At 37.1% G+C, this 21803-nt stretch overlaps 6 protein-coding genes across 12 annotated transcripts in view; all 6 read left to right on the forward strand.

Moving 5' to 3' along the window:
* The window catches only part of LOC127495739 (zinc finger protein 436-like), an 83947-nt gene that overhangs the window by 25617 nt on the left and 36527 nt on the right, over positions 1–21803 (forward strand). For 2 of the 6 annotated variants that reach the window (XM_051862962.1, XM_051862959.1), the window contains exons 1-2: positions 18843–19129; positions 19585–19776. In XM_051862962.1, coding sequence (XP_051718922.1) covers positions 19692–19776 — 85 coding nt within the window. In that variant the 5' untranslated portion in view covers positions 18843–19129; positions 19585–19691. The other 4 variants (XM_051862958.1, XM_051862961.1, XM_051862960.1 and 1 more) reach the window with 3 other exon arrangements.
* LOC127495762 (gastrula zinc finger protein XlCGF8.2DB-like) overlaps positions 1–21803 on the forward strand; it is a 57141-nt gene that overhangs the window by 20792 nt on the left and 14546 nt on the right. The window lies entirely within an intron of this gene.
* The window catches only part of LOC127495752 (gastrula zinc finger protein XlCGF8.2DB-like), a 65808-nt gene that overhangs the window by 4116 nt on the left and 39889 nt on the right, over positions 1–21803 (forward strand). The window lies entirely within an intron of this gene.
* LOC127495767 (gastrula zinc finger protein XlCGF7.1-like) lies at positions 217–7828 on the forward strand. The gene is made up of 4 exons (XM_051863026.1): positions 217–1306; positions 1448–1592; positions 2387–2582; positions 5962–7828. The coding sequence occupies exons 3-4, from the start codon at positions 2498–2500 to the stop codon at positions 6603–6605; spliced, it is 729 nt and encodes a 242-aa protein (XP_051718986.1). The 5' UTR covers positions 217–1306; positions 1448–1592; positions 2387–2497; the 3' UTR covers positions 6606–7828.
* LOC127495765 (gastrula zinc finger protein XlCGF7.1-like) lies at positions 8152–14402 on the forward strand. Its single transcript, XM_051863024.1, has 3 exons — positions 8152–8257; positions 8958–9156; positions 12089–14402. The coding sequence occupies exons 2-3, from the start codon at positions 9072–9074 to the stop codon at positions 12760–12762; spliced, it is 759 nt and encodes a 252-aa protein (XP_051718984.1). The 5' UTR covers positions 8152–8257; positions 8958–9071; the 3' UTR covers positions 12763–14402.
* LOC127495755 (zinc finger protein 239-like) overlaps positions 15375–21803 on the forward strand; it is a 62032-nt gene continuing 55603 nt past the window's right edge. Inside the window, exons 1-2 of the mRNA XM_051863005.1 lie at positions 15375–15573; positions 15829–17193. Of these exons, the coding sequence (XP_051718965.1) occupies positions 15468–15573; positions 15829–16754 (1032 nt within the window). The 5' untranslated portion in view covers positions 15375–15467 and the 3' untranslated portion in view covers positions 16755–17193. The remainder of the gene's footprint in view (positions 15574–15828; positions 17194–21803) is intronic.

Here is a 21803-nt window from a genome sequence, read left to right on the forward strand (position 1 = left end):
TCTTTCATGCTCTAATGTTACCATCACATAAGACTGACAATCGCTATTCAAACTTGTGATGGTTTCAGGAATCTCAGAATCATTCAGCGCCTCCTGGAGGAAGACGAGCGAATAACACATGCGACACCCGCAGGCGCGGTACGGTAGATGTTCACGACAATAAGAGCACGTTTACGGCTGTATCACGACGAACTGTTGTGTGAGTTTTGATTTCTGATTTTACTGTGCGGACGAATAGAATAGCTGGCAAGACATCAGTTCTTTAAAAATATTAAGATATGTGATATTACGTCTGATAAGTGTATGGATTTTTAAATTCGGTTTTTATATAGTTTTATTGTTGCACCATTGTTGCTGTTTGTTCTTGTGTTATATATACATATATAAATATATATATATATATATATATATATATATATATATGTATATATATATAATTTATCTCACTGTCTGAGAGATGAGAGAGAGTGAAGCTGATATCATCTATCTATTCTGTGGAAAATAAGTATTGGAAGTGTTTCAGACATTTCAGTATAGTTGTATATGAAAACATAAATATTTTTGACAACACCACATTGCACTTAGTTCATAATTTCAGATGCGCTTTTAAAAGGCTACAATTGAAAAATTTATTTAGGCCTATTATATTTAAAATTTTAACCCGCCAGAGTGGCTAGAAGTGACTGCGTTACACACCACTTCTGAAATACCTCCGCATTTGGCAGGTGTTTGGTTGGTTCATATACATGATCTTATATTTTATAGTTGGGCCGTCAAGTTGTATTGAAAAAAAAAAAATCAGTTCAAGTCTTATTCTTTATGTGTGTCCTTAAAGTCATCATGAAATCAAAATTGACCCTATTTACTTTGTTAGTGCATATTCCTAGTCTTGTGTTGAACAATTTATCCGTGCAAGTAAAAAAATTGTTTGTCGTGGTAATCTTTAATCAAAATCTGAAAAGTTACTTCCGGTCTGGAATAGCGTTCCTTCTCTGATGACGTCAGTTTGACGGCTTGGGTTGAAAACGCTTAAACCACTCCCCTCCGACCGTTAGTCTGCTATGAGCGAGAGATGGAGAGGAGGAGCGCTAAAGTAAAGCCCTGCCCTCTATTCAATATTCCGTTTCACTTGGAAATACGTCACAACATTGGAGAAGAGTCGTTTGCAACTTCCTGTTCATGGGGACTTTAAACGCTGTCATTAGGGGCAGATGGGTTGGGGGACATGAAGGGGTGTCCCTTATTTTGCCACACTGAAGGTTCCAACCCTAAAGGCCCGTTCACACCAAGAACGATAACTATATAGGTAACTATAACGATAACTATATGCATTCACACCAACGAACGTTAACTTGTTTGTTTATTCTAAGCTCACGTGCTGCAGTTTTAAAGTGTGTACAACATGTTTTTGCTGTTCTTGTTGCATTTACACGGCTTTAACCAACAGATTTCCTCAGCATGCTGTTTCAAGTGAATAGCTAGTGTAATCGATCTAATCTAACAGTGAATTTAGCTGACGAAGCTGATCTTTTTCACTGCAACTTCAAAAGGAAGCAAGACAGTGTTGTCAAAACTAGCGCTGGATACCTGAGGTAATTTTATTTTACACTGTTTGCTAGCCTGGCATTATGATCTTATCGTTAACACTTCTCACCGTTTATTCTGAGGGTATGGCCAGTTGTTTTAGATATATACATTTTCTTTAAAGTATCCTTGAAAAGGGGGGTTGACTTGTCAAACAGTGGTGGCTTTTCCTGGACCTCTGCGATTAACTTCTCCGCAATGTCGTCTGTCATTTTAAATGTGCGAGCCCTTGAATTAGAATGGATTCTGATTGGCTGCCAGTGTTTCATCGTTCAACAGCTGGAAAAAATCTTTCTGAAAGTGATCCCAACGATATTATTTCTCTATATCATTATTGTTATAGCTGGTGTGGACAGTGCTATTCTTTTATATTTAGAATGATTTTCAGAACTATATCGCTATCTTTATAGTTATCATTCTTGGTGTGAATGGGCCTTAATGCTATATGACTATGAGTGGGGAATTTTTTAACACACATATGCAGTACTTTTTGTTCATGAATGAAGGGCAAATGTGGAATATTTTTGCCATATATTTTAAATCTGCCAGTGAGAGATATTGAGGTGAAAACAGGGAACTTTTGGAGACAAAAAGACTTTTCAGCAGCTCAGTTAAAAATTATGGTCGTTTCTCTCAGACTTTAGTCAAGAATTAAACAAACCTTGTGTTGAATGCAACTAATATGTAACCACATCAAAATTCTCTACATTTCTCTATATCAGAAAACAAACATGTTCAAGTTATCTAAATGTAATTACAGTATTTCAGTATAAATTCAGTAACTTCTCTTTGAATTTGGCAGATCTGGTGTCTCTCCCACAACAATTCACCAATAAATACTGGGAATATTCACATAAATCTACAAGAGAAGGACAAACTCCAGGTGTAGCAGCTGAAATCTGTGCTGTTAAAGATGGAGTTTATTAAAGTGGAGATTGAAGACACGAGTGATCCAGAACCATCCAGAATAAAACATGAAGAAACTGAGGAACAAATAGGTTGGTGTTCATTCTTGATTCTTCATTGTTGACTGCTTTGGTGGCTGTGGAATAATAAGCAGTATATGGATGATAAATGATACAGTAATGCATCTAAATCATAACCTTGTTTCTACCAAGGTTTCATTTTTCATCTAAATTTTAATCATATTAACAAGTGAATGACAGAACTAACCTTTGCCACATCAAAGATCTGATATTTGATACTAACAGTTACCTGGGGGTTTTCCAGAAAGCAAGATTATCTTACAGTCAAACAAACCCTGAACTCTCGGTCGATTAACCCAAACCTCGATTACTCGAGGTATGCTGGTTCCAAAACGCGTCTAGGAGTAAGTTCAGCCAACCCAGAATATGTTCAGAGTTAACACACAAGACATTATCAACAAAGAGATAAATCAACGAGTCACCATGGAAATGGACGCTAAGAAAATGCGCGCCTTCTTTCTTCTTTTGTTTAATGGCTATTTACATATAGTGCATATCGCCACCTACTTGGTAGTTGTGAAATCATTTTCAATCGTTTCATTTAATAATCTAAAATAACCGTGAATAAGAACTATATTGTTTGTTTGATGCTAATTATATAATAAAAAGAAAGACTGGTTCAACTAAATAACAGTCTGTGCTTGCGAACATAACATGGCTGTATAAGTTTAGTCCTGGAAGGAGTTATTGTTGACGAACCAAGTTGAATGGAGAGGTTATGATGAAGTGTTGGGTTGGCACCAACCACAAGCAGTTCCGTCTTAGTTAGGTTGAGTTGAAGGTGGTGTTCCTTCATCCAGGCAGAAATGGCTGTAAGGCAGGCTGCGATGCGAGCAGCAACTGTCGGATCATCTGGAATGAGAGGTAGAGTTGTGTGTCATCAGCATAGCAGTGATAGGAAAAACCATGTTCCTGAATGACAAATCCTAGTGATAACATGTAGATGGAGAAGAGAAATGGTCCAAGCACGGAGCCCTGAGGTACCCCAGTAGCAAGATGATGCAGCTTAGACACCTCACCACTCCAAGATACCCTGAAGGACCTACCTGAGAGGTGAGACTTGAACCACTGGAGTACGGTTCCTGGGATACCCTTTGTCATGAGGGTTGACAGGAGGATCTGGTGGTTAACTGTGTCAAAAGCAGCAGACAGATCCAGCAAGATGAGTACTGATGATTTTGAAGTTGCTCGTGACAGTCTCCAGGCATCAGTAACTGAGAGCAGGGCAGTCTCAGTTGAGTGGCCACTCTTGAAGCCAGAGCGGTTGTTGTCAAGGAGGTTGTTCTGTGTGAGATAAGTAGACAGTTGGTTGAACACAACTCTCTCAAGTGTCTTTGCAATGAATGGAAGAAGGGATACTGAAAGTGCTGGTTTTAGAGTGGGTTTCTTAAGCAGTGGGGTAATTCTAGCCTGCTTAAATGCTGTGGGAAATGTACTAGTGTGAAGAGAAGTATTAATAATGTGGGTGAGTGCAAGTACACTTGAGGAGGAGATGGGCTGAAGAAGATGAGTGGGGATAGGGTCAAGCAGACAGGTAGTAGGGTGATTGGAAAGGATGAGTTTGGGAACATCTTCCTCCAAGAGCGAAAAGGAGGGGAGAACATGTATGATTTCCATTAAGATGTGATTGTCAGTATGTGGTGTGGAGAATGTGGCAAAGTCCCGGTCTGCATTGGTCATTATCTATCAAAAGTGGTCCAAGGAAGAACAGTGGTGAACCGGCGACAGGGTCATGGGCGGCCAAGGCTCACTGATGCACATGGGGAGCGAAAGCTGGCCTGTGTGGTCCGATCCAACAGACTACTGTAGCTCAAATTGCTCAAGAAGTTAATGCTGGTTCTGATAGAAAGGTGTCAGAATACACAGTGCATTACAGTTTGTTGCGTATAGGGGCTGCATAGCCGCAGACCAGTCGGGGTGCCCATGCTGACCCCTGTCCACCGCCGAAAGCGTGAGCATCAGAACTGGACCACGGAGCAATGGAAGAAGAAGTTTTGGCAGTTTGCTGGTCTGGAGCCTTCAGATGTGTGTTAGCACAATGCCAAAGAGGAAAAACATCAGTAATGATCTTAGAGAAGCAATTTTAGCTGCCATCAATCTGGGAAGGGTTATACGCCCATTTCCAAACTATTTAAAGTCCATCATTCTATAGTGAGGAAGACATTCAAAACACCAATCTTCCCATGAGTGGACACCTTAGCAAATTCACCCCAAGATCAGACCTTGTAATGCTCAGATAAATTGCAAACAACCCAAGAACTACACCTCAGACTCTACAGAACTCAGTTAAAGGAACACTCCACTTTTTTTGAAAATAGGCCCATTTTCCAACTCCCCTAGAGTTAAACAGTTGAGTTTTACCATTTTTGAATCCATTCAGCCGATCTCCGGGTCTGGCGGTACCACTTTTAGCATAGCTTAGCATAGTTCATTGACTCAGATTAGACCATTAGCATCTCGCTTAAAAATGACCAAAGAGTTTCAATAGAAAAGAGTCAAGTTTTAAATAGGAAAAATATTGAAACTCTTTGGTATGCTGGTGGAGGGGTGATGATTTTGGGCTTGTTTTGTACCCACAGGCCTTGTGCACCTCACAGTCATTGAATCGACCATGAACTTCTCTGTATACCAAAGTATTCTAGAGTCAAATGTCAACTGGACAATGATCTGAAGATCACCATCAAATCTACACCAGAATGGCTGAAAAAGAAAAGAATAAAGGTGTTGCCATGGCCCAGTCAAGTCCAGACTGAAAAGCTGTGGTAAGAGCTGTGCATTAACAAATCCCCACAAACCTCAATAAACTTAAGCAACGTTGTAAAGAAGAGTGGGCCAAAATTCCTCCAGAATGATGTGAGAGACTGATAAAGTCTTACAGAAAATGATTACTTCAAGTTACTGCTGATAAAATTGGATCTACAGGTAACTGAATCATAGGGTGTCCATACCCTAGTCCATCTTGGCTTTATTTTTGCTAAATAAATAATGATGTGGTGTGATATGTAATGTGTTGTTGTTCATCTGAGGTTTTGTTTTCCAAATTTTGAGACCTGCCAAGCACTAGATGATTTTTTTTATTATGTTCTGATATGGAAAACCATGGAATTCAATAGGGTGTCCTAACTTATTTATATATAACATTGCATTGAATAAAATAAACATTACCTTGTTTTAATAGTGCTTTATATGATAGCTCTAAAGTAAACTAACCCTGCAACAGATCCTGCTCTGGATCTGAAAGTTGAGGTTATCCGCTTACTGACCCTTAAATATGTCATATAACCTGTTTTCTGGAATACACCCCTGATCTCTTGTTGTCTTTGCGTTAGAAATGCTAACTTGAAGTTTTTCTCCTTGAACTGATTCTAACTACCTAATACGTCTATTTTAGACCAGATGGAGGTGATGGAGCAAAAACACAAACTCAGTGAAGTTAAAGAGGAGAAACATGACTTAAAAACTCAAGGAACAGAAGCCAAAAAGCTGCACACCTGCTCACAGTGTGGAAAGAGATTCCCAAATAAAAGAGGAAACCTTAACAGACACATGAGAATTCACACTGGAGAGAAACCGTATACATGCACTCAGTGTGGAAAGAGTTTTCTTGGTGAATCAGGTCTCAGATATCATCTGCTCCTTCACTCTGGAGAAAAACCATTTAACTGTGATCAGTGTGGTAAAGATTTTATTTCATCATCAAATCTAAAAAAGCACCTGAAAGTTCATTTATATGAAAAGCCTTATGAGTGTTCTTTGTGTGGAAAGAGTTTTTCAAGGCTGGATCTATGTAAAAAGCACCAGAAAACACATAATGAAATAAGAGATCATGTGTGTTTGGACTGTGGGAAGAGCTTTACTACAGCTGACAGTCTGAAACGGCACCAAAGAATTCATACTGGAGAAAAACCTTACAAGTGCTCATCTTGTGACAAGAGTTTCTCTCAGTCTGCACACCTGAAATCACATGAGCGACTTCATACTGGAGAGAAGCCACACTGTACTCAGGAGAGAGTTTCACCTGATCAAAAACTCTAGTAATATTTAAAAACACACTGAACAATGTTATCCTCAGATCTAGTTCTTTCAGGTAAATAATGTGAGATTCGGATAAAATAAATGTATAGAAATGCCACAGGAATTGTAGAGATCATCGTTCACGTAAAAAAAAAAAAAAAACCGTCATGCACTTATTCAATTGCATTTGCTCCCATTTATTTTTGTGCTCACAGGACTGCACAAAACAACTCTCTTTCAGTATTTTAGTTAAAAAGAGAAATGCCACAAGATTTGTAGAGGTGTTTTTTCTGTTTTGATGTACACTGTTATGTTGGGGAACAACATAAGTATTCAGTCACTTTAATTTAATCTATGAATTTGAGTTTTTTGGTTTGTTTTTTTTGAAACCCCGTATTTAAAATTAGAGAAATAACTGGAACAAAAACCTACAATGAGTCATTTGTCATTGGTGTATGTGAAATTATTAATATTCAAATGTATTATTTTGATTAATGTCTATTAATAATTATTACTTTTATGAGTCTTATTAATCTCTTCTTTATGAATTCTAGTCATTGATTGCTATTCATTTAATCATCATTAATCATTATATTCCTCATGCTGCATTATTATTCTTTTACATGTTATTGATTACTTTAATCATTTATTTTTCTATATATATATGTTTGATTATTTCCAAATGTTTCTCTTCTGTGCTGAAAGATCGAGTTGGTGTATTTTCCTTCAGAATAACATACCTTTGTATCAAAATATGTCTGTTTCCATCTCTGCAGATATGAGATAATGTAAGATCGGTGATAATCTCTTGAAGGTTTTAAAGGTGTCAAAACCACACCTCATCTATCTATCTATCTGAAACTGTAGCATTTCACCAGTCATGTCGATTATGACATAATCACCATTATAAACATTTTTGTTTAAACATATTTGTACAATTTTCATATTTGATTCAGTTGTTGTTTATAATTGTACATTTTTACTTTATTAATTTGTTATTGATATCTGACATAATCATTACTCGTCTGCCTGGATCTCACCACATCAGTCATTATGAAACTATTTCCTCAATTTGAGTTTTCAATTAATTGTGTGTTCTTAGATTTCTTTGTTCTTTTTTTTTTGGACTTACTAGACACATTTACACTACAAAGTAGCCTACATTTGTTGACTCTTATGCCAAGTTGATTGTGATGCTCCTTGTGTAGTCGCATAAAGCATAAAATTTAAAAAAAAATATTTGACTGACGTATTTCTTTCTTTATATGATTACTGTGAGTAATGTGATAGTTCATTATTAACATTTTATTCGAATGTTTTACCTACATTAAAATAGATTTAAATATTGTATACATTGGCTTTCTTTATGAAGTCATGATGTTCTTGACTACTTCTTTCACTTTCATCAGGTTCATTAACAAATTAACAGTGTAGACCTAATCAGTAAGGTAAGTCGTGTGTCTGTTTCATTTTATCTTTCATGCTCTAATGTTACCATCACATATGACTGACAATCGCTATACAAAGTTGTGATGGTTTCAGGAATCTCAGAATCATTCAGCGCCTCCTGGAGGAAGACGAGCGAATAACACATGCGACACCCGCAGGCGCGGTACGGTAGATGTTCACGACAATAAGAGCGCGTTTACGGCTGTATCACGGTGGAGTGTTGTGTGAGTTTTGTTTTGATTTTTTCAAATTATTCTGTGCGGACGAATAAATAGATGGCAAGACATCAGTTCTTTAAAAATATGAAGATATGTCTGATAAGTGTTTGGATTTTAAAATTCGGTTTTTATATAAAAGTTTATTGTTGCCCCATTCACTGAAAACAAACATGTATTTCTCTATATATACATATATATATATATATATATATATATGTAAACTATAGTCAGTTATATAAAAGGGTGTCCCTTATTCCCTTATTTTGCCACACTAAAGGGGCCAACCCTAATGCTAAATGACTATGAGTAGGGAATTTTTTTTAACACACATAAGCAGACCTATATGTGCTTTTTGTTCATGAATGAAGGGCAAATGTGGAATATTTTTGACATATATTTTAAGTCTGCAGGTGAGAGATATTTACAAATTACAGAGTTTAACATTAACCAGCTCCAGAGTTTAGGCTATATTTAGTATTGAAAATGTAATGAAAATCGTTGTGTGTCCTGGTTTATTATTAGAGTGTAATAATATGCTGACAGAGGGTTTTTCACAGACTCTGTCTCAGCTGTTGACACCAGTAAAATTTGTTTAATGTTTCACTTTACAGAAGATCTCAGACATCATCATAATGAAAACTAGGAAAACAAGTATTAAAACAAGTGTTTCAGTATAAAATCAGTAACTTCTTTTTGAATTTGGCAGATCTGATGTCCTTCCCACAAAAATTTGCCCATAAATACTGGGAGTATTCACATCATCCTACAAGAGAAGGACAAACTCCAGGTGTAGCAGCAGAAATCTGTGTGACTGTTAAAGATGGAGTTTATTAAAGAGGAGATTGAAGACATGAGTGATCCAGAACCATCCAGAATAAAACATGAAGAAACTGAGGAACAAATAGGTTGGTGTCCATTCTTGATTCTTCATTGTAGACTGCTTTGGTGGCTGTGAAATAATAAGCAGTATATGAATGATACAGGAATGCATCTAAATCATAACTTTGTTTCTTTGCCACATCAAATTTCTGATATTTGATACTAACAGTTATCTGGGGGTTTTCCAGAAAGCAAGATTATCTTACGGTCAAACAAACCCTGAACTCTCGGTTGATTAACCCAAACCTTGATTACTCGAGGTATGCTGGTTCCAAAAACATGTCTGGGAGTAAGTTTAGTCAACCCAGAATATGTTCAGAGTTAACACACAAGACATTATCAACAGGGCGATGAATCGACGAGTCACCATGGAAAAGGATGCTAAGAAAAAGTGTGCCATACTACTACTTCTTTCTTTTGTTTAATGGCTATTTATATATAGTGTATATCGCCACCTATTTGGTGGTTGTGCAATAATTTTTCAATCTTTTCGTTTAATAATCTTTAATCATGGTGAATAAGAACTATATTATTTGTTTGATGCTAATTATATAATAAAAGAAAGACTGATTAAACTACATAGCAGTCTGTGCTTGCAAAGATAACATGGCTGTATAAGTTTAGTCATTTTGCTTCAACATTACTTGAAAGGTAAGATATATCATGTTTTTTTTTTATTATAGAAGTACATTGTAGCATAAAAAACATCCTGTTGCAAAAATAAAAACATCTGAATGCAGATCAACAATGTGTGAGATGCAAATTTTATATGCAAATATACCTTTTAATAAACATTATCTTATTTTAATAGTGCTATATCACTGGCGTGCAGTGGTGTTCTGAAATGAGGAGGCAAATTTTTTATTTATTTATGAATCAATGTAAATTCATGCATTACTCTTAACGTTGACACATCTTCCTTGTTAAATGAACATTACCTTACATCAAAAAAGAAAAAAAGAAACCAAATACAATTCTATTTTGTAATTTTACATTAACAATGTATTGTAATAAATGTTCTGTTTATCAAAACCAAGTCAATCTCATCAAGTTAGTGTTTTAAGCATTTCTACATTCATTCCAAAATAATAACTAAAGGCAATAATAATTTAAACAATGTATTTTATTTGTGTATTGATGTTTTTCTTTTTAATAGTCAAACTATTTTGGATCATCAGTCATGCTCCGTAAACACCGTCTGTCACAGACACGAATTGTATTTTTAATTTCACCAAGCTGATTGCACTAAAAAAAAACCACAGTCATCATGTTTTCAGTCCATTTCAAGTTTGATTTTGACATAAAGCAGTGATATCTAACTGGGTGATCTGTTTACTTACTTTTCAATTAGTCTTCCCATTGACGCCATCATTTGTTCATTCAAACTGACGCGCGGAATGTGCACGTAAACAAGAGGCGGGGTTTATCGCACAAACCAGTCATATCCAATCATAACCAATTACATCCAATCATAGCGCGATGGAGACATTGCCTCCTCTCACGTGACTTTCCCCCATTCATTCTCAATTATCCCCCACAAAACCCACCGCACGCCGGGGGTCTGATGATTTTCTATGGTTTTCTATGAGAGCAAAGGGAGGCATGACTCCTGCTGTAACTTTACCTGCGGGTGTCGCTGTTGAGCAGTGTTCCTTAAGAAATACGCATGACTTGCGCTCTTTTTAATGTCATAATTTGTAATATTTGTGTTGTTTTATATGTAATATGGATTATTTTCTCTTCCTGTTTTTTTTGAGGAGGCACTGCCTCCCTTGCCCCCTCGGAGGAACCGCCCCTGTGCTATATGTAAGGAATAATTGACTTCGCGCCGTTAAATTCTTAGAAAATAATGCACACCCGAGATGGCATGCGGGCACGACGCGAAGCGGAGTCAATTATTCTGCTTCTACTACGTTTACCACATCTCAAGACACTGTTTAAATTGTGTATTTCAAGATATTTGTCAGGTTTTTGTCCCTAAAACACTCGTGTGTGGGACTAATTTCTTACGCATCTCATCCCAAGCCTCCGTTGCTAATTCCAAAACGTAATTTCAGAACTAGTATAGGAGGCTTGAGCCTTGATAGCAGAATAATACCATTGATGCAGTTATTAACGCACTTATTAACGCAAAGAAAGAGAGCATATGTGAATTAGCCTACCTGAGTGTCTGTGCCTCTCTCACTCAATAGCGAAACGAAACTATAAGTTTATCTACCTCAAGAATCGCACAGTTATTACCTCCCTGATGAGTCATTTTACTGATTAATTCGTCAGAGCAGCGCTGACAAAACGTTTCTATACGAGTGTGTCCGTACTAACCTTATACAGTACGTGTGTACGTTTGAAAAAGAGAGAGAGAGCGCGCGAGAGGATGCGCTTTCAGGACACAATAAAACGTATTTTGTGGAAAAAACCATGACACTAATTTGTCGTTTTCATCCTATAGTTTACTATATTTATTTGCTTGGTCGGTGTCGGTGTGGGTTTTGTTTCTTTTGCTGTTATAGGCTGTAAGGACCTTTGAAATAACTGAAATCATTTGGCGAAGTGATATTGAGCTGTAAAGCGGTCAAGACCTGCCTAGAACTACTTTAGCTGTGCGTTTCCCTGAAAATAATTGCACACCTTAGAACGTTGATCAACCAATCAGATTCCAGCATTCAACAGCACCGTAGTATAAATATTGATATAAATACATATAAAATATTGTGAGCAATCTGTCACGCCCACTGGAGCCTCATTACAAGGTGTGCTCATAGCTCTAAAGTATATAATCCTACTCTGGATCTGAAAGTTGAGGTTATCCACTTACTTACCCTTAAACATACCCGGGTATGTCACATAACCTGCTTTCTGGAATACACCCCTGATCTCTTGCTTGTCTTTGCATTAGAAATGCTAACTTGAATTTTTAAGTTTTGAACCGATTCATACTACCTAATATGTTTATTTTAGACCAGATGGAGGTGATGGAGCAAAAACACAAACTGAAAGTTAAAGAGGAGAAACATGACTTCAAAACTCAAGGAACAAAAGCCAAAAAGCTGCACACCTGCTCACAGTGTGGAAAGAGATTCCAAAATGAACGAAACCTTAACAGACACATAAGAATTCACACTGGAGAGAAACCGTATACATGCACTCAGTGTGGAAAGAGTTATGCTGGTGAATCAGGTCTCAGATATCATCTGCTCCTTCACTCTGGAGAAAAGCCATTTAACTGTGATCAGTGTGGTAAAGATTTTATTTCATCATCAAATTTAAAAGCACACCTGAAAGTTCATTCAGATGAGAGGCCTTATGTGTGTTCTTTCTGTGGAAAGGGTTATTCCAGGCTGGATCATTTTAAACTTCACCAGAAAGCACACAATAAAGTGAAAGATCATGTGTGTTTGGACTGTGGGAAGAGCTTTACTACAGCTGACAATCTGAAACAGCACCAAAGAATTCATACTGGAGAAAGACCTTACAAGTGCTCATATTGTGACAAGAGTTTCACTCTGTCTGGAAACCTGAAATCACATGAGCGAGTTCATACTGGAGAGAAGCCGTACTACTGTACTCAGTGCGGGAAGAGTTTTAGACATTTATCAGGCCTTCACACTCATATGAAAAAATGTTACAAGTGATCAACATTCGTTTTCATGTCAAATACATTCAAGTAAATTCTGTGAGATAAAATGAGTTTGTCCAAAAAGCACAATATCATCTAGATTAAAGGTAAGGTAGGCAAAATGTTTTATAAACACTTTTTGTTATACCGTTTGATAGAGTTGTCAAAAGTACCCACTTCGGTACCGAAATTTAAAAAATGTGTCGCTTTGTGCGCTGTTGAGTGGATTCGTAAACACCTCTGATTGGCCATTTTGTTGACACGCTCATCGGATATGTCTGTGATTGGCTACAATGATCAATGCACGGGAGCGATTGAAAGCACACGGAAGTGTTTGAATTTGAAAGCGGAAGCGTTTGAAAACTGGTCCGCAATAGACACCTGCTTTCAAACGCTCCCGTGTGTATCTGTAAGCGCTCTGTGAAGAGCATCAATGATGACTATTTACAGCGTTTTTGAAACATTGATCATTGAAGCCAATCACAGACATATCAAATGAGCGCGTTAACACAATGGCCAATCAGATGTTTACGAATCCACTCAACAGAGCTCAAAGCATCACATTTTTAAAATTTCAGTACCAACTTGGTACCGAAGTCGGTACTTTTGACAGTTCTACTGTTTGAAACTCTCTTCACATCCTGATACCAATCAATAATAGAAGTGGTCTAGATGTTAAAACATATATATATATATATCTTCTGTGGAAGACCAAAAAATGTTCATCCAATCGGTCCGAATGCAATGATACGATGTCCTATCTGCCGGTCAACATATGTATTTCCATACCTTCGTGCACCTGCTCGTGCAGACGTCATCAGCGTGTTCCTCAGGCTGTGCAGAGATGTAGACGGACAGTCACTGAGCTCCGCAAACAAACAGCAGCCACCTTTTACAGTTCCTCCTGAACCAAAAGAAGATTATTCTGTGTTCACACCATGTCATAGCCGTAATTATGAGATGGCAACCCGTGACTTTCTATCCGAACGTTGTGCGTGTTTATGTGTTTTGAAGGAGACATGTCTTTGGGAAGGGAGGGTGAGATCTCATGCTTTCAAAGCTAGCTTGCTATTGCTAGCCTCTCAGAAATTGCTTACTATACCTTTAAAGGTGCAATATGTCGAATTTTCTGTCCGCTAGAGGCCTATTCAAAACAAAAGCGTAGCTTGATGATGCCAAGTTTGAGCGTGGAATCTTGGGACATGTGGTCTTTACCTCACAGCCGGTGGAAATAAATCGGGATAGGACTCGGAAAGAAATCATGTTCATGGATAAAGCAGAGCAGGACCGATTGTTGTGGGAGCTGAATGAGGCCGCTGGAGCGATTGCGCAACACACGCCGCGAGGAGAGGAACTTTTATTATGCAGCAGTCGCCGGCGCCGCTTCCGCTTTTCCGGTCATGAGTATGAGGTATGATGTTCTCACACCAAATTTTTTCTACTTTTTGTTTCCTAGTAAGTGTTTTTTTTTTGTTGTTTTTTTTTTTTTTCCTGTTGGACCTCTTTTTGGATTTTTCAGTGGACTTTTTTCAGATCTTTCTGCAACTCCATTATTTAATTCTTCAGCCCAGGTAACTCAGCTGCAAATCAACTGAACTTGATCATTTCTGTTGAACAGATTTGTCTCTATGGACATTTAATAAACTATTAAATCAATTCCCTCTGCATTTGAGACATTTTTTTCATACAGTTGTGTGACATTGTCTTGATTGATCTATTTAATGAGTTATGTAGTTTTAATCACATTAATGCTTTAAACATTCTGTCTTAATACTGTGATAAATATGTTTGGGATGTACAGCATTATTGTAAAATCAACCCAAATTACCAGGTATGTAATCATACAAAGAGGCTGGAGTTCATTTTATCCTTTATTTTTGACTGCTTAAGAACAATAAAGTACCAAAGCTTCAGTTCACCAGAAAAAAATAGAAGCTAATATTCAATTATAAACAAACTGTTGATCATTTGCATTATTTACTATGGTTTTAAAGTCCAGCTGCACTATGTCAAAAGCTTGGAAATAAATAGGATTTACAGGACAACAGTCTTTCAAACCTGGAAAAACATAATTATAATAGTGTTTTATTAAAAATCCCTTGTATGTTGTTACTAAAGGGAAACAGATCAGCAGCTGATATTAAATGTTATCTAATAGGCTCTGTGTGATAAAATGAGTAGCCTCATTCTAGTATCTACATTAGTGATCTTAATCAGGTGGACGCCATATTGAATTATGGCTCTAAGGGATAGATGTAGTCTTTACAATGGCACGCAGTGAATAATTGTCCTAGATCACTCAAAACTTCCCCGGGATAACGGCTGGATTTCTGCAGTTTCAAAAACGCCATCTATTGACAGAGTAAATGCGCATTTTCATTCAGCGTGTTGAGGTTGTTTACATCCGAGTGCGCATGTCTCTTTGACGCAGAACACGCAGTGTTGTACATTTAACCGGCTGATGGAAAAGTATTCTAAAAAAATGCATTCTAATCTAAATAACTTGTAATAAGGAATTATTAACTGTATTTTGAAGTGCCTACAATAACAACACACGCTCACTATAGGCTACGCTATTTTCCAACGCAATTGCGCTGCACTCCAATAGGTGGCGCAAATGCGGTTTACAAACTACCAGAAAACGTAGAAGAAGACGATCGTCCTGAGAAGATATAAATAGAAGAAGATATAAAGAAATACAAGAGCAAACAATTTATATTTATGTGCCGTACTATTGTAAAGATGGACTTTATTAAAGAGGAGATTGAAGACATGAGTGATCCAGAACCATCCAGAATAAAACAGGAAGATACTGAGGAACAAATAGGTTGGTGTTTGTTGACTACAAAGCTTTTGTTTACCCTATTTGGTGTATGTGAAATAACAAGCTGATCATAAAGGATACAGGAATGCATCTAAATTTTCATAACCTTGTGTAGCACATTTTTGATTGTATTAACAGGAGAATGACAGAACTAAACTTGGGTACATCAAAGATCTGATACTTGATACTCTGTTGCTTTCTTCTGTTAAATCAGAGCTCACTTGAACTTATTTTAATCACATAATATTTTTGTTTTAGACTGGATGAAAGTGAAACTGAATGAAGCAGAGGGGGAAAAGCAGAGCGTCAAAACTCAAAGAAAAGCTAATAAGCTTCACACCTGCTCTCAGTGTGGAAAGAGTTTCAGACAAAAAGCACACCTTAAGACACACATGAGAATTCACACTGGAGAGAAACCGTATACATGCTCTCAGTGTGGAAAGAGTTTTAAATGTACAAGAGCTCTCGGTCATCATCTGCGCGTTCACTCTGGAGAAAAACCATTCAATTGTGATCAGTGTGGTAAAGATTTTTTTTCCTCATCAAATCTAAAACAACACCTGATAGTTCACTCAGATGAGAAGCCGTACGTGTGTTCACTCTGTGGAAAGAGTTTTTCAAGGCTGGATCATTTTAAACGGCACGAGAAAACACACAATAATGTGCGAGATCATGTGTGCTTTGACTGTGGGAAGAGCTTTACAACAGCTGACAATCTGAAACAGCACCAAAGAATTCATACTGGAGAAAGACCTTACAAGTGCTCATATTGTGACAAGAGTTTCACTGTGTCTGGAAACCTGAAAATACATGAGCGACTTCATACTGGAGAGAAGCCGTACAACTGTACTCAATGTGGGAAGAGTTTCATAAGTGCCAAAAGTCTCAGTTATCATCTGTACATTCACACTGAAGATAAACCATTCAACTGTGATCAGTGTAGTAAAAAGTTTAATTCATCATCACATCTAAAACAACACCTGAAAGTTCATTCAGATGAGAAGCCTCACTTGTGTTCTTTCTGTGGAAAGAGAACTCATACTAGAGAAAAACTTTACAAGTGCTCATATTGTGACGAGACTTTTACTCATTCTGGTCACCTAAAATCACATGAGCGTGTTCATACTGGAGAGAAGCCGTACCACTGCATTCAGGACAGAGTTTCACCTAATCTAAAACTCTAGCAATTCATATTAAAAACCATTGTCATACTGAAAAAAGTTCTTTCAGGTAAATAATGTGAGATTCTGATAAAATAAATGTATAGAACATTTACATTTACATCTATACATTACATTTAATTGTATAGAAATGCCACAGGATTTGTAGAGATCATTGTTCACATAAAAAAACGTCATGTACTTGTTCAATTGCATTTGCTCCTGTTTATTGGTGGTCACATGACTGCACAAAACAACTCTCTTTCAGTCCTTCAGATAAAAAGAGTGAACATTTAGAAGAGAATTGATAAATTTTATGTTTATGTCACTTAACTTTAGTAAGAATGATCATTTCTGTTAAGTTGGCACTAAAGTAATTAATGTACCGCCGGTTTCGCAGACAAGGCTTAAGCTAGTTCTAGACTAAAATGCATGTTTGAGCTGTCTGAACTGAAAGCAACTTGTACTGACATATCTTAAAATATGTCAGTGCCATTGTTTTGTCTCAAGATGCATATCAGTAATGTTTTTTCCTAAGGCATGTTTATAAAAGCTACTTAAATGCCCTAATTGAAGGCCTAATCCTGGTTTAGGCTAAGCCCTGTCTGTGAAACCGGGCTGTAGTGTAATTTATCTTTCTCCCGTCTCACTACACTCTTACTGTTCCCTGTCACAGTAAAGCAGAAATGCCAAAAATATCAAAAATGCCCCCAAAATTTAAGATATAGTTTTTTTTTATTTTTTTTTTATGATGATCAATACAACTCAAGCAACATACAAACAAGAGTGCTGTTTTCCTGAATATGGGAGCAGATGTGAAGCTGAAATGTGAAATGGTTTCATCAACAAGTTATTTATGGGTAACTTTAATTTTGGACACTATACAAGTCTGTCAATGAAAAGAGATTTTCTGTGTTATAACATTTGATTAAACAACATAGACTGTTGAATTCACGTTTGATTATTGTGTATCTTCTTTGTAAGGCTGGGCATTTCAGCAAGGTTACCAACTCACACTGTGTGAGTAGATCGCATGCAATATAAAGCCAAAGCTTACAATTTATATGCTCGCACTATAAGTCCAATCGGTCCAGCTTTTGTTATTAAATTCATATCACAGTTAATTTGCCCCACAATGATTTCATAGCGCATCACCGCATAACTAACATGCTTCGAGGATAATAAAAGATTAGATGGATTAGATTACTCCTCACTGAAAATGATTTTAAAACATTAGGTATATTATACAATGAATTATAGGCCTGTAATTAAAATTACCAACAGTCTATGCAATAATCATCAATGAAAATTAAGAGCAGCTTTATTTCAAACAGAAGTTGTTTATCTATGTATATGGGACACAAGAAATATTAAAGAAAATAAATTATAAACAGTTTAATATTAGCATCTGTTGAAGGATTTATCTCTTGTCTCTTGAGAGAAAACGCGCTGAAAGATCATCAGTTTTTAATTTCACTTTCTGTTGTGAATAATTGACTGTGGTTTAAGACTTCTTCACCGGCATAATTCTTGCGCAAAGTTTGAACACTGATTGTGTGAAATTTAATTGCAAAATGATGGACATGGTTCACATTTCCTGTGATAATAAAATTAAGTAAATATTAAATAATTGAGTAAATAAAGTGAAAGTAAAAAGTTAAATAAGCAGGCTAAATTAATACAAGGGGCGCAGGTGTAAATGGAAGCGCAGGTGGATTGGAAGACGTAGATAATATCCATTTTGCAACACGAAATTGAAGTAAGCAACAGTTTACTACTGGAGCTAGTTTGATAGCTACAGAACTTATAGATCTCACACTTTTCGTTTTCTTTTTAAAGATGAAATTATTTAATTTATCACGCAGGCGCAGTGAGGGGAAAACGGTTCGTAACTCTTCACAAGGGGCGACCAAAATGCCAGAAATTCATCCGACCATCCGATTGTCAGGAGAGGTTAATCGCCTTTTTTTTCCCCCGTACACTGCACGCCAAACAACACGCGACAAAGCTCAAAATCGGCTTAACAGTGCGGAGATGTGGTTTACTTAAAAATACGCGGCCCCTTTAAGAAGCAGGACACCGCGCGTACTGAGGATGCGCAGAAGAGAGAAAGGCGAGAGACGAGAGGAGTGCTGAAAAAACATTGTGGCTGAAACTTTCAACAGTTGAAGCTGAAAGTGTTACCAATTTGGGCATTTTGTCGCCATATTTATCGACTTTCTTATTGCTGCTGCGACTTTTAATAACGTTTTATGACAAGGAGCTATTTTGGCTAGGCCAATATTTAAATAAAGTTAGCGATTTTTTGGGAGATTTTTTTTTGGAGAATTTGTGCCGTATTTTAAATAGGCCTACACATATAAACACATAAGGATTTTGCAGTGTGGAGAAAACTAACAGTAAGTAGTAGAGAAGCTTATTTGTGTGCATTTTAGCGTCTTTGTTTCCCTAGCGACGGAGTGTGAGATCGCGCGCCATAAGCACGCGCGTCATGTCGAGCTCAAGTTAGCTCGTTAAACGCGAGAAGCTCTCCAAATATATGGCTGAATAGTAAAAAAGTTATCAGTGGTTCTGTCCAAGTTAGCATATATTTCAAGTCTGCAGGTAAGAGATGTTCACAGATTAACCAGCTCCAGAGTTTATGTTTGTAGTAATGTAATGAAATGCATTAGTGTCTTATTAGTGTATTATTAGAGTGTAATAATATGTTGGCAAAGAGTTTTTCACAGACTCTGTTTCAGCCTGTTGACACCAATAAAATGTGTTTAATGTGCCACTTTAAAGAAGATCTCAGACATCAGGCGAAAACAAGTATTTCAGTATAAATCCAGTAACTTCTCTTTGAATTTGGCAGATCTGGTGTCCCTCCCACAACAATTCACCAATAAATACTGGGAATATTTACATCATCCTACAAGAGAAGGACAAACTCCAGGTGTAGCAGCTGAAATCTGTGTGAAGATGGAGTTTATTAAAGAGGAGATTGAAGACATGAGTGATCCAGAACCATCCAGAATAAAACATGAAGAAACTGAGGAACAAATAGGTTGGTGTCCATTCTTGATTCATTAGCTATGTTTACATAAACACCTTTTGTTTCAGTTGGAATGAATTCTTTCCGTTTGATGAATCTGAACAAAGCATTTACATGAACACTAAATAAAGTGATCGGGTTGACTGAACGCTTTAGTAGCTGTGAAATAATTAGCTGTATATGAATGATAAAAGATAAAGGAATGCATCTAAATCATAACCTTGTTATGAGGGGTTATTTTGAAGCAAGGTTAGGTTATCTTACCGTCAAACATATCCTGTGGCCTGTTGCATGAAGCTAGTTGAACAAACTCTGAGTTTCAGAGTAGGTTTGGAGTTCACAAATCCAGATAAATCCAACCTGGTTTAGATCAGGTTCAACTGTTGCACAACGCTCGGTATAAACTTTCTCTGTCAACTCAGGTTTAATCCGGAGTTTGCAAAGCGCGTGCACCTGAAAGTCTGACACGTGCGGCAAACAGCCAATCACACGGAACAAGGAGAACGTCAGTTTGATTCACTTCTCGCAAGAGAGCCGCGCAATTCATGTCGCTTCCGAAGATTAAGAGAACGTTATGAAAAATATGAAATAAAACGCATGTACAAAGCAGGAATAAACACTGATGCAGTGAAAGTTTGAGAAGGCAGCTGAAAGAAAATATCAACGCATGTGAATCAAACAAATAGACCAAATAATTAATATAGTTTCACAAAGAGCTCAAAAGAATACATGTAAGCTTAATCTGTTTAAAAGCTTTATATATTATGCATGTATTATATTTATTTATAATATAATCGGCCTAATTATATATGTCATGAATTATTCATAATTTTAATTTATTTAATATAAATATAAAGAATAATTAACAGCAAATGTTGAGAAATTTTGTCTCTAAAATGTTTTCACTATAAACTGATTTAATTTGGAGCGAGAGATACAGGAGGAGTGGCTTTATTGCATCAGATACATGTCACTTTACTCACAGCTGATTGGTCGAGTTTGGGTTTGTGATCTCTAACTCAGAATAAAACCTGCTCCGGAGCAGGTTAGCCGTGTAGCGTCAGTTACCATAGCAACAAACCCCGCTAAAAACCAATCCAGCTTCATAAACCCGAAAAACCAGAGTTTGCTCAAACTAATCTTGAACTTACCTGGGTAGAAACTGAAACCGGCTTTGTGCAACAGGCCACTGAACTCTCAGTTGATTAACCCAAACCTTGCTTACTCGAGGAATGCTGGTTCGTCCAGGAGTAAGTTCAGGGTTAACATACAAGACATTTTCAACAGAGCGATGAATCGACGAGTCACTATTGAAACTGACGCTAAGAAAAAGCGTGCCATACTACTTCTTTTGTTAAATGGCTGTTTACATACTTAGTGCATATCACCACCTATTAATCACGGTGAATAAGAACTATGTTGTTTGTTTGATGCTAATTATATAATAAAAAAAGGCTGGTTAAACTAAATAACAGTCAGTGCTTGCGAAGATAACATGGCTGTAAAAGTTGTCATTTTGCTTCCACATTGCTTAAAAGGTACGATATATCAAATATTTTTATTATAGAAATACATTGTAGCATAGAAAACGTCCTGTTGAAAAAAAATGTGGCTATTTCTGCCACAAAACCATGGTTACAGTTAGTGTTACTACATTAAATCCATGGTGAATGTTGGTGATTTGTGGACTGAAACACCTTATATAACTTCGTTCATCATGGCACAGTTTCCCCTGGTTTCCCACGACAGTGCTGTTAGATCTGTGGTTCATGCGGCGCAGCTCAAACGAGTACTGCAGTTTCGTTTCACTTTCGTTTCGTTTGCCGTTTGATGTTTCTCATATGCAACAGAAATGGCAGCTCTTTTCAGTTGGGCAACGTGGTGGTCGCAGTCTGGAGCCCTGCTCACTGAGCCTCATCAATAGGTAACGCATGCGCTGAACACCTCTGAAGTAACTAACCCTGGAACGAATCCTGCTCTGGAGCAGGTTATGTTCAGAGAGTAAGTTGCTATGGCTAAAAGTTTTTGGAACCGAAAGT

This window comes from Ctenopharyngodon idella, chromosome 15 (genome assembly GCF_019924925.1).
Source record: "Ctenopharyngodon idella isolate HZGC_01 chromosome 15, HZGC01, whole genome shotgun sequence".
Lineage (NCBI taxonomy): Eukaryota > Metazoa > Chordata > Actinopteri > Cypriniformes > Xenocyprididae > Ctenopharyngodon > Ctenopharyngodon idella.

What these genes read in the sequence shown, in the direction of transcription:
- LOC127495765 (XM_051863024.1), top strand. Translation starts at nt 9,072, where the DNA reads ATGGAGTTTATTAAAGAGGAGATTGAAGACATGAGTGATCCAGAACCA. An exon ending in AGAAACTGAGGAACAAATAG is followed by an intron (nt 9,157 to 12,088) that starts GTTGGTGTCCAT and finishes TGTTTATTTTAG; the next exon opens with ACCAGATGGAGGTGATGGAG.
- LOC127495767 (XM_051863026.1), top strand. Translation starts at nt 2,498, where the DNA reads ATGGAGTTTATTAAAGTGGAGATTGAAGACACGAGTGATCCAGAACCA. An exon ending in AGAAACTGAGGAACAAATAG is followed by an intron (nt 2,583 to 5,961) that starts GTTGGTGTTCAT and finishes CGTCTATTTTAG; the next exon opens with ACCAGATGGAGGTGATGGAG.